Raw genomic sequence first — 12,623 nt, 5'->3', positions numbered from 1 at the left:
GGAGAAAGCTGTATAACCAAAGGAAGGAAGGAAGAAAGAAAGAAAGAAAGAAAGAAAGAAAGAAAGAAAGAAAGAAAGAAAGAAAGAAAAGAAAAGAAAAGAAAAGAAAAGAAAAGAAAGAAAAGAGGGGAGGGGGCTGAGGCCTTCTGCCAACAGGCATACAGTGAGCTCCAGAGCTATCAGAGCCAGGATCACTCAGCAAAACTATGTCCAGAAGTTGTGTGAGGAAAATGTTTGTAGATTGGAGCCTGTTGATGTGGGGTAACCGGTTGCACATTAATAATTAGCTAATCCAAGGACTAAGATTTATTTATTCATTTACTTCTGAAATATTCGTTGCTTAAAATATTTTACTGTCGGATGGTGGTGGCGCACATCTTTAATCCTAGCACTTGGGAGGCAGAGGCAGACGGATTTCTGAGTTAGAGGCCAGCCTGGTCTACAGAGTGAGTTCCAGGACAGCCAGGGCTACACAGAGAAACCCTGTCTCGAAAAACCACAAAAAAAAAAAAATTTTTTTTTTACTAAGTTTGATTAGCTTTCCTTTCTATTACCATTCTCATCTGTATTTTTCATGTTTTTAATTTATAAATAGTTTGAAGTTTGAAAATTATTGTGTAGATAGTCTAAAAAAACAAACAAACAAACAAAAACCTATCCTCACTAGAAATACACTTGTGTTCTATGTTGCTGCCATCCCATCCCCACCTTAGGAGAAATGTGGTCCAGATGAGCCATAAGATGAACAGGGTTGGCTTCTATTTTGTCATAGTGTGCTATTTTACTGTAAATAGCTTCTATAAATTTGAAAGAAAAATTTTCATTTCTGAAAAAAATTATCAAGCCTAAAAACAGTGTGCAGTCACAGACATCTCTATAAAAAGATGTCTGTCAACTGTATTTCTTACTTTAGAGGAAAGACTGTTGCAGTTTTAGCTCACTGTCAGCTATTTCCAAGGGCTTTTTTTTTTTTTAAGTATGGTGTAAAAACAGTCATGAAATGTTAAAGGTCTTCTACAATCCAGCTGATTTCTTTATGATTTAATCAGTCTAAGAAGTCAGTTTAACAGCTTTCTTTACATCCCATACTAGGAAATTCAGCAAAGCCTTCCTTTAAAGAATAAAACTAGATGAAAATAATTTGAAAGGCATTTAATGTCAAGAAAAAGCATAGAGTTGAGTCATGGTGGCGCATGCCTTTAATCCCAGCACTTGGGAGGCAGAGGTGGGTGGATCTCTGTAAATCTGAGGCCATCAGCCTGGTCTACAGAGTAAGTTCCAGGACAAATAGACCTGCATAGGAAGAGGAGGAGGAGGAGAAGGAGGAGGAAAAGGGGGGGGGGGAAGAGGAGGAAGAGGGGGAAGAAGAGGAGGAGGAGGAGGAACAGCATAGTTTTATTATGGATATTTGTTTAATGATTGAATAAATGTAAAGATCCTTATTGGTTTTCAAATTTTTTATATCAATAATATAAAAATTTGAAATAGCAAATACATCCAGGCATAGAGGCACATGCCTGTAGTCCCAGCACTTGGGAGGCCAAAACAGGAAGATCATGAGTCTGAGGGCAACCCAAGCCACACAGTAAATTCCAGTCTAGCCCAAGCTGTTTAGAGAGAACTTGACCACCAAATAAAGATAGAATAAATAAACAGAAAATAACAAGACGCTGCCAAATAAGCCCTTCTACAACCAACTGCGTATGCACACATTATATATATTTGTTCACTGATACAAGGCCCTGCTATGTAGGCCAGGCTGGCCGAGAACTTTCTATGTAGTCCAGGCTTGCCTTAAACTTAGGATACTTCTGCTTCAGTTTCCCAAGTACTGGGAATACAAATTCAAACTACATCTACATGCCTTGGGAGGCAAGCAGTCTGACACTGAGCTATTCCCCCAGCACTATGTGTTTAATCAAACAAGTCCTTTAACTAGGCCACTTCTTCACCTAGAAAATAAAATCGCATCCCATACAGCTGTTATGAAGATTAAATAAAATTAAGCCCATAAAATAATTAACATAAAATCTGATCATAGGAAACAAGGCCTTGGAGAGTGTGACCAAAGTAATAATCAGAAAGACTAACACCCAAACAAGAAACTGATAGAAAATTCAGCTCATCCCCTAATCTCCAAAGAGAGACCAAGGGATAGGGAAGAGGGTCAGTCGTACATGAGCAACTAGAATCAACCACACCTACACAATGGGACCACCGTAACAACTCTGAAGAGTTTTGGAGAACTCCTGGACTGACAAACCACAGACCAAGAAGACAGTGTAGCCCAATTGTACGGGGACGGAAGATCCTGGGCTCAGAGCCTTAGCAGGCCTCTTCTTTATTTGTTTGTGTCTTTTATAAAAGTCTAGTAAACATAATCAGTGTTTCCATCAGCTCTGAGATTGATTACAGTAAATTAGCAGACTGAGAAGGGGATGGGAGGAATGTTCAACTTGTAGCCAAGTCAGTCAGAGGGATGGGTAGCCTCTGCCTGCAAATGGCATATTTCCATGGAAACAATGTTGTGGGCTAACACTTAACCACTATAGTCTGCACTAATTCCAGTAGTGCCAGAACACCCACTGGTGTCCACAAAGAACTAGAGAGCTGTTTGGTATAGAAAATCTATACACTTGGCCTCAGAAGTGCTGGGGAATAGAAATATTTTAATTTTTGGCAATCAGAATACTAAGAAGACTAAAAGTGTATTTTAACAGGTTAAATTCAAACTGGGGGTGGGGGAATTAAGCTTAATTTGGAAGGAAGAAATTAATGGGACTCTCCATAGAGAAAGCAGTCCAAACCAAACAGAAGTCAAATCACCAAAGGCGACAAGAGAGTTTTAGATTAAAAACGCAGCTGAGATTTTTCTGATACTGAGGTACCTGTGTACATGTTCAAACACTTAACTGGGTGTTCAAACCCCTAGCCTGCAGAAATGAAGACAAAATAATAAGTCCCAAGAGAAGCATTTACCATGAGAACTGTTCAAAGTATACAAGGGAGAAGGTGAGGAATGCCCTGAAGGTTAATTAACTGCAAAGTACGTGTTATTGTCCTGCTTGGCTCAAGTAATGCCAACGTCTATTTCAGACACACAGTGTTTAAAAACAGCCAAGGAACCAATTCTTGCCTGTTTGGAGGAGGAAGTTCTTAGTGATTCATATTTTATGAATAACTTTTCCCAAAGAGAATATATTAACAAACATCCAACCAAAAATTTAAGTCAATCATCATTTAGTTTTATACACTGAGCTTTTATATGACATGTTTATTGAGGGTTGGAATAAAGTTAAGCGGTAAAACACAAGCCTTGCATGCCCTGAGTTCAATACTTAATGAAAACACACACATACACACATACATACGCACACACAGTACAAAAAATCCACTTATAGTAGGTCCAATCTAGTTTAAAAGGAAAACAGATCAGCTACAATAAATTATAACAGGTCAGTGCTGAAACTCAGCAAGGAGTAAGTGGTTCTGTAGAAATCCGAGCAGCCCCTTCTACCTCAGACCTGAGGCCAGGTCCTAGACATTCAAAGTCTGACTCATACTATCGAGGTGAGTCAGAGCTCCCAGGGACTAAACCACCAGCCACAGACTACACATGGTGGGACTCATGGCTCCAGCTGCATACGTAGCAGAGGATGGCCTAGTTGGTCATCCCTCTAGCTCTCCTCTTAATATTCTCCTCCAACTCCAAGAAATCTAGACGCACTGGACTTAAAGTCCCTGCTAATTTCTGTTAGCCCTGTCCTTGTTTGGTTTCTGCTGCTGTGATAAAGACCACGACCAAAGCAACTCAGAGAGGGGAGGGTTTATTTGGATTACATATCAGGGGTCATAGTCCACTGAGAAGCCTAGGCATGCCAGGACCCTGGGGAGGAACTGAATGAAGCAGAGACCACAGAGGCACACTGCTTCCTGGCTTGCTCCTCATGACTTATTCAGCTTGTTTGCTTGCTTGCTTGCTTGCTTTCTTTTTTTCTTTCTTTCTTTTTTTAATTAGATATTTTCTTTATTTACATTTCAAATGTTATCCCCTTTCCTGGTTTTCCCTCCGAAATACCCCATTCCCTCCCCTCTCCCCCTGCTCACCCACCCACCCACTCCTGATTCCTGGCCCAGGCATACCCTATACTGGGGCATAGAGCAAAAGGGCCTCTCCTCCCACTGATGACCAACTAAGCCATCCTCTGCTACATATGCAGCTGGAGCTAGAGTCCCACCACGTGTACTCTATGGCTGGTGGTTTAGTCCCAGAGAGTTCTGGGGGGTGAGGGGGTACTGGTTAGTTCATATTGTTCCTCCTATGGGGCTGCAAACCCCTNCAGCTCCTTCAGTCCTTTCTTATAGCACTCAGCACTGCCTGTCCGAAGAACCTGCCCACAATGAGCTGGGCCCCCAACATCAGTGATGAAAACCACAGGCTTGCCCACAGGACAGTCTGGTGGAGACATTTTTCTCTGTTGGAGTTCCCTCTTCCCAAATGATGTTAGCTGTGTCAAGTTGACATAAAAACTTGCCAGCATGGCTTTTTAAAAGATACTTTCTAAAACTGTATATAATAAAAAGTCCAAAGGTCAAAACAAATTTCCATACAACATATAGATGAATAGATTCACTAATAACATTGAGCCCTAGGTATAAAAAACTCATCCCATACTTTGTGTTTCTCATCAAACCCACACTTAAATTACACTGTGTGAAATAACAGTTTTCTCAGCGAGAATGGGGAAGATGTGAGAACTGACCAATGGACACTAAGCTACCATTACACAAGTACAAACTGTGCTGTGCCAGCACACAGAGCACTGACTACAGCATCAAGTCTATATTCCAAACAGCTGAGAGAAAGGGGCCTGAGGTCATAGCAACAGATGAAAGAGGAGTTAGGTATAACTGACCTCTTAAGGCAGAAGCTGTACTGTCCCCATTTTAAACGCTCCAATGGCTTCCTAAGATCTACCGCCTATGGCCTGTTGTCAAGGAGGGCTTCCCCGCCCCTGCTATGCACCGGTTTCACCTCTCACCTCCCCTGCCCATCCAGCCACACAAGCCTGCTTAGCTCCTCTCATAAGCCAGTTTCCTTTCTGACTTATAGCTTTTTTATGAGTTTTGATTTTGTTTTGCTTCAAGCTTTTGAATTTCAGCCAACTGCTTTTCAGCACATGGAAATGTCACATTCAAAGCTCCCGAAGAAAGGAAAAAAATTACATCTATGTTCCTTTGCTGTAGCCTTGAGGTTTTTTGAACAGTTTATCCTATATGTAATTAAATAATTACATAGTTCTGTAATGGTTCTCCCAACAGTAAGTAATCTCAAAGAGGACAAGGCTGACATCTTTTTACTCCTCACTGAGCACAGTGCTAACACAGCAAGGGCATTCAGAGCTCTAATGACACATGAACTTCTTGCTACATGTTCTGTCACTGAATGAAGTAGTTCTGCTACACTCATTTGACATGTGAAGAAGTTAGAATACTGGAGTCCCCAACTCGTGCATTTTACTGTTAGAGTTCATGTTCTGAGCTACGAACAAGTATTATTTACTAAGTGTATGATGAAGAAATAATACATGCCCAGGCTAGAATGTTGCTTATAAGACTAGCAAATAATTCACTCCCCATAGCAAAGCACGCATAAAGGGTGCTACTAACCATGTGACCAGAAAAAAACATGAAAGAAAAAAAGACTGCCTCGCCTGCTTTGCTAGAGAGTTCTAACTATTCTAAAGCAATGCAAATAAGAGGTTTGGGTAAATAATACATATCCAGATGAAAACCAGCACATTGGTTATAATTAGAGATTTTTGCACTAATCTAATAAATAAATCCAGAGAAATGTGTCAAGAAACTGAAGGGTTAAGGATGTGGCTCTCTTGGTAGAATAGTTGCCTATAGTCTATGAAGTCCTGGTTGGCTTCCCCCAGCACTGCATAAACTAAAACTATGTAACTTGGAATGTGCATGAAATATTAGCACATGGGGGATAGAATCAGGAGGATGAGAGGGTCAAGGTCATCCTTGGCCACCCATCAAATTCAAGGCCAGACTAAGCTATAAGACCCTGTTGAAAAGACAGGGAACAAGACAGACAGATAGACCAATGCATTCTGCATTTTATGGCTTATCACTTCTTTGCCACATAAGAAGCTAGCTCCAAATAGAGGTGAGAACAGTAGAGATATAATGAAGCTATAAATTTCTAATGATGCAAACTCTTTCTGAACCAGTCAGTGTTGACAATATAATAAAGAAACCCAAAAATACTACTTTAGATCAAATGAAACCAGAGAGTTAACTATAAGTAATGTGGGAATCTCAACTAAAGCCATCCACAGAAACAGACATTACTGACAACTGACAAAACTGAATCCAGAATGTGCCGTCTACTGTTTGATAATCATCCTGTGGCACACCATCCCCCATCAGCTATGCCAACAATCTTTAAGTCCTGTCTTTAAGTAAAAGAGATTTGAAGTGTATAGAAGGGTAAACTCTTTTTTTTTGTTTTTTTGTTTTTTTGTTTTTCGAGACAGGGTTTCTCTGTGTAGTCCTGGCTGTCCTGGAAAAGGGTAAACTTTCAAAAACATTTTTCTTCTTTAATTGCCTAAAACAGGAAGAATAGTTATTAAATGGCCTCAGAAATCTGCACAAATGCTGTACGTATGATCAACAATGGGTTTGTTTTTCTTGCCCTCAGATTTCATGACAAGCACATACTAGTAACCACCAGGCCCTACAAAGCAGAGTGCTTCCTGCTTTCTCAGCATTCTCATGCCAGGCACTGAGCATGCTGGAACCATAGTGAGGAATAAGAAGACACCATCCACTAGTCGTGATGCTGCATACCTTTAATCTCAGCACTAGGGAGGCAGAGGAAAGCAGGCTGGCAGGCAGGCAGGCAGGCAGGCAGGCAGGCAGGCAGGCAGGCAGGCAGGCAGGCAGAGCCCTGTGAAGTTCTCAAAGCTAGCCTGATCCACACAGTGGTCTACACAGTGAGCTGTAGAACAGGTGGGACTACTGTCTCAAAAAAAAAAGGGAGCAGATACTATCCTCACCACAACATCAGCAGGTATAATTCTCTCTGCTTTATATTCGAGGAATCTGAGGCTCCTCAGGTTTAGCACCTAGGCTAAGATCAGAAGATTGTAGCTTGGGAAAGATAACATACAAATTCAGGTCTCCCTCCAAAGCTCCCCTTTGTTAACTATACTGTCCCTCAGATTTAGCATATAATCAACAGTTACTAAGAAAAAAATTAGTACACACACATAAGTTCACTTTTAACTTCTCTATTTCCTCTATTTCAATTTGCCGTGTGTGTGTGTGTGTGTGTGTGTGTGTGTGTGTGTGTGTGTGTGTGTGTTATTATATGTATACAACTATGTGCATATGTAGAGACCAGGAGAACACACTGGTATCACACACACCCTGTCTTAAGTCTTTTCAGAAAGGGCAGGGTCTCTCACTGAATCTGGAACTAGGCTGGTAGCCAGAAGCTCCAGCGATCCTCCTGCCTCTGCCCCTATATTGTAGAGATTTGAAGAGCACATGCAGCAATGGCCTGCTTTTTGCATGGGCCCTGAGAAGCAAACTCAGGTCCTCCTGCTTGTGTAGCAAGAACTCTTACCTACGAAGCTCTCTCTCCAACATCTTAATTTAGATTTCTAAATGTTTTGGTTTCAGAGTGGTACCAAACAAAGAATATTTTTTTAAAAAACACAAAACATGTAAAGCCTCTTCTATAATTAGACTAGCCATTTTTCCAAGTAATGATATTAAAGAGTGCAAAATATCAAGTAATAATTTAGTACAGACAAAAAAATAAGTTTGAAAGGGGATCTGTTAGAAAACTGACACACCTTCTAAATCTCTCTGGTCTGCCTAAAGTTACAATTCTGTACATACGCAGTTGGTTTCCTGATTCTAATTACAAACAGAAGAGCTTTCTGGTGCTGTGAAAAATTCTCTAGGAGACATGAACATTGGGATTAAAAGCTCCAACCAAATGACAATCTCATCAACCATCCACTTAAATAAACAAAACAAACCGGAAAGGGAAAAAAATTAAACAAAAGTGCTGAGGAAACTTCAAAGAAATGATAAAACTTCAAAAAGAGAAGTTTTTTTCTATCACATTTTAAACATTCTTTCAGTACAAAAAAAAAGATAAATGACTTAAAATTATCTTGGTTTTAAATTTTTTAATTCATTTGCTATTTAGCTAATTACATTAAAATTAATCTAGGAAAAAGAAAATTACGCTGTTCAACACAAAATAAGCTACAGGGAAATATAACATCAACATATATAACCACACAGAAAGTATTTTTTTTTTTAAGATTTATTTATTTATTATATGTAAGTACACTGTAGCTGTCTTCAGACACTCCAGAAGAGGGCGTCAGATCTTGTTACAGATGGTTGTGAACCACCATGTGGTTGCTGGGATTTGAACTCCAGACCTTTGTTAAGAGCAGTCGGGTGCTCTTAACCACTGAGCCATCTCACCAGCCCCAGAAAGTATTTTTTAAGTACCTGAAAATCCCAAATCATTCTTTTTTTCTTTTCTTTTCTTTTTTAAGTTTTGGGTTTTTTAGACAGGGTTTTTCCCTGTAGTCCTTTGTAGGCCAGGCTCCCCTGGAACTCAGAGATCTGCCTGCCTCTGCCTCCTGACGGCTCGGATTAAAGTCCTGTGTCACTGCCAGGCCCCAGTCCATTCTTAATCCATATTATCCACTTGACTGGATACTTCTGGATGTATTTCAGAGGGCTTTTCCAGAGACAACTGGATCTTGAGAGCACCAACCTAATCCATTTTAATCTACTGAAAGATTCAAAAATTTGAACCGAACCATGAAAAGCAAGCTCTCCTAGAGGAAGCAGGATGCTGGTCAGTGTGCCTTGAGGGTCTTACCTTGGCCCTGGCTCCCTATTGCTCCTCTTGGCTTCTTGTTTCCCATGTCTTCCTCTCTTATCTCCCTTACTGATATCCTCCCCTTTGGGGAGGACAAAGACAATGCCTTCTTCATCTCGCTTGTTATTCACTAAAGTTCTGCCTTCATGTAAGGGCTAAAGTTAAGCTTTAAACCCCACTTGCCCAAGGACAGATAACTCCCAGGAATGCAGGGGGCTGTTGTTTTTGTAAGATAATAAATCACTTGTTCCACTTCAATAAACAAAGTTTGTTGTCCCAACTGCACAGGATGTGCTTGATCAAATCCAGGCAGGAGATACACAGGCAGGAAGGAAGTCAGGATGTATGCTTCCCTCAATGAACCAAGGTGGAAAGTAAGGAGCTTCATGAGCCTGGCCTTAATAGGCACCTGAAGGATGGAATGCATCACCATTTCTGTGAGAATCCCACATACGGACTTGGCCAGTGTCCATCTTCCTGGACAGTATTTAATAAAGCTTACTTCAGTTGGACAACCATGGATTCCGTCTTCCTCCTCACAATTCTCAGGTTTAACATTCACCAGACTACTTTCCATGAAGCAAGCATTAAATATATAAGAAATTGAATATATAAAATCCAGCTTTCAACAGCTATTACTTCCACAGTTAGTTGCAGACTAAACTGTTTCTTCTCTTAAACTTACACTAAACGTTAAAATATGTTTTGGAAACTAAAAAAAAAAAAAAAACAGAAATTCTGTCTGTCTCTGTCTCTCTTAAGTAGGGATAAGAACTGTAAAAATCAGGTTGGGTGTGGTGGCACACAGTTTTAGTCACAGCACTCACTCAGACGCAGACAGGTGCATCTCTGGGAGTTCCAGACCAATCAGAGCTTCAAAGGTGAGATCCGAAGTGTTGTGTGTGTGTGTGTGTCTTTGTGTGTGTGTATGTATAATTTTAAATTGTAAAAACTTACAGTATACTCCAATGCTACCCTAAATAAGTCTTTAACTTAAAAAAAAAAAGGAGTGGCTGGAGAGATGGGTATGTGTTCCCACTGTGTGAATAACGGATATCTCTAGCTGTGGTGTGGCTCAGCTTTAGCAGACATATTTATCCAAGAGTTCTCTGCTTGAATATTGTAAACAAAATTAAATAAAGTCAACCATAAGTCAAGAGGTGGAACAAGCAACCAATTGACAGAGAGTAAACATAGGATTATTAAGAAAAAAAAACAAACAATGTCTGGGACACTGGCTGAGGAGGAAGGGCAGCTGGTGCTTTCTCTGCCTCTCTGAGCTAGCAAGCTTTCACCACAGATTCTGGCTCCCGGGTTTTCATTGGTAAAACCAAATGATTTAGATTTTGTTAAAAACCAGATGGCTCAGAGGTTAAGAGCACTACCTGCTCTTCCAGAGGACCCTGGATCAATTCCCAGAACACACATGGCAGCTCACAACCGTCTGCAACTCCAATTCTGGGGGCTCCGACACCCTCACAGGGACATACACAAAGGCAATACACCAATACACATAAAATAAATTAATTTTAAAAATAATTCATCTCCTAATGGTTTTCTCCTTTACTTTTTTTTGAGGGAGGTTATAAAAGTGTAATTAAAAAATACTTTCTGGGGAAGCTTTTTTATTTTTTTTACCTAAAACATTTTTTTATACAACATATTTTGATCATATTCTTTCCCCTCCCCCAACACCTCCCCGACCCTCCCTGCCCTCTAACTTCATATTCTTTGTAAAAACAACAACAGAAAAGTAGAATAAACCTTCCATTTCTAAAGCAGCACCACAAAAATCTTTATACTTTAGTAGAGTTAAAACTCTATACTACAATGTTGACTTCTGGGATTAATTTTACCATCTATAAATCGCAGGTTTCCCAGTTATCAATAAGAAGATCTCTAGCACGGCCTCATGTTTCCCTGCTGGGATCCTGTAATCACCATGACGATGGGCTAAACATCTCGTGTAAATATTAGTTCTTAACCTAACTACTTTGTTCCAAACCAGGGGAGGGGAGGGGGAATACGAGAAGGAGGGGAGAGGGTCGATAGGGTGTGTGGTGATCAAAGCCTGCAACAAAGATGGGGTGTTACTTTCACTTTTTTGCAATGTTTGCCATTTACTATTTTAGGGCTTGCTTGACTATTTATTTAGCGGTGATCTTGTCCATTTATCACGTAATGGCCGTTGAGTCACAAGATGCTAACCACGGATCCGATGTTAAGTCTTTCGGCCGGGTTAGCAACGATTCAAAAGGTCTGGCAATTCAACGTGGATCATTAGTTTTTCGGGTCCCCTGAGGTCTCTCGGGGACCCGGCCGGTCTGGACGGCCCGACAGGTCCCGGCTGGGTTTTCTTTAAAGTGATTAAAGTACGTGTTCCTTACGGAGGGCTCTAGCGCGTCCCGGGCCGCCACGGCCCAGTCTGACCTGGAGGCCGCGCTCCGCCTGGCGGAGGAGGCGGCAAAATGGAGGCGGCCAGCGCCGGGGCCGGGCCGGGCCGGGCTGGGCGGGGTTTCGGCACGGCCGCAGAGGATCCCGCCAGGTTCTAGCGCCAGCTCCGGTCCTCCGTGAGGCCGCCCTCCGGGGTACCCACAGCCCAGACCGCGGCCGGCGCCCTCACGGGGCGAGGAGGTACCAGGGACAAGGACGCCATTATGAACCTCCCCGGCGGGGGCCACAGCCGCGGCCCGCGCAGACCTCTCCAGGGGACGGGAGGGCGGACGGCGGGGAACGCGGGGACGCGGGCTGGTGCCGCTCCTCAGCCCACGGTCACCCCGCCGAGGGGCTCAAGCTGGAGGCCCGGCGGCGCTTCCTCGGGCGCAGAGGCGACGTGGTGGCACCCCAGGCAGGGTCCTACCTGTCCCTTCCGCGTCCTTTTCCTCCGCCATCTTGGTGCGGAGCCCGTCGCCCGGGAGACACCCAGCACGAACCCAGCGGGACGCGCGCGGGACCCGGCGGGCGGAGGAAGCCCCAGGACGCACGGTGGCCCCTCCGACCCCCGCCCCCAGCAGGACCGAGGCCCGCGTTCTTTGGGCCTTGGGGAGACGTTTATTAACAAGGCTCCGGAACCCGCCTTGGCTTGATTGTGACTGTCAAGGACGTAGCGTGCCTTGTTTATTTCTTTATTCGTTTATTTAATTACTTATTTTATTTAGCTTCCCACCTCCCCCCCCCCGCCGCCGCCGCCGTCTCAGTTGCGCCCCAGAACCGGGCGCAGACCTGGCAGCCCCTGCGGTCTCTCCCCGAAAAGCGTCCGCCCACCCCAACCCCACCCGGGCCAGGCCTTGTGGCTCTCTGGCGTCACCGTCTCCTGAGCGGAGCCACTCTGCCACTCAGGGAACTGGAGCGAAAACGGACGTGGGCCGGGTGCAGGAGGAAGCCCAGCCTTTCCCCGGGATCGCAGGGAGAAAGGACTTGCTGCAGAAAAACATGTGCAAAATAGGCGCAAACACTGCGTCGCCAAGGCTGCAATTTCTGATACAAAATAGTGTTCTCATAGCAACAAATAAATTGACGGTCTGTTCTCAGGGTTACACACATTTATATGTTGATGGTGCAATTTGGCATGACCTTCCGATGAGAATTTTGAGTCCTGAGAAACTTGGCTATCGCGTGTTTTGTTTTTTGATGAATAAGCTCAGATATATTCTTCCTTAAAAAGAGTTTTGAAATTAACAATGTGACTCAA

At 42.9% G+C, this 12,623-nt stretch overlaps 1 protein-coding gene across 1 annotated transcript in view; it reads right to left on the bottom strand.

The window, feature by feature from the left end:
• The window catches only part of Efcab2 (EF-hand calcium binding domain 2), a 78,724-nt gene extending 66,667 nt beyond the window's left edge, over positions 1-12,057 (bottom strand). The window contains exon 1 of the mRNA XM_021198816.1: positions 11,793-12,057. Coding sequence (XP_021054475.1) covers positions 11,793-11,823 — 31 coding nt within the window. The 5' untranslated portion in view covers positions 11,824-12,057. The remainder of the gene's footprint in view (positions 1-11,792) is intronic.
• Positions 12,058-12,623: the final 566 nt, after the last annotated feature.

The sequence above is a fragment of the Mus pahari genome, chromosome 5 (assembly GCF_900095145.1).
Source record: "Mus pahari chromosome 5, PAHARI_EIJ_v1.1, whole genome shotgun sequence".
In the NCBI taxonomy this organism is placed as follows: Eukaryota; Metazoa; Chordata; class Mammalia; order Rodentia; family Muridae; genus Mus; species Mus pahari.
This window is presented reverse-complemented; position numbering and strand designations above follow the sequence as displayed.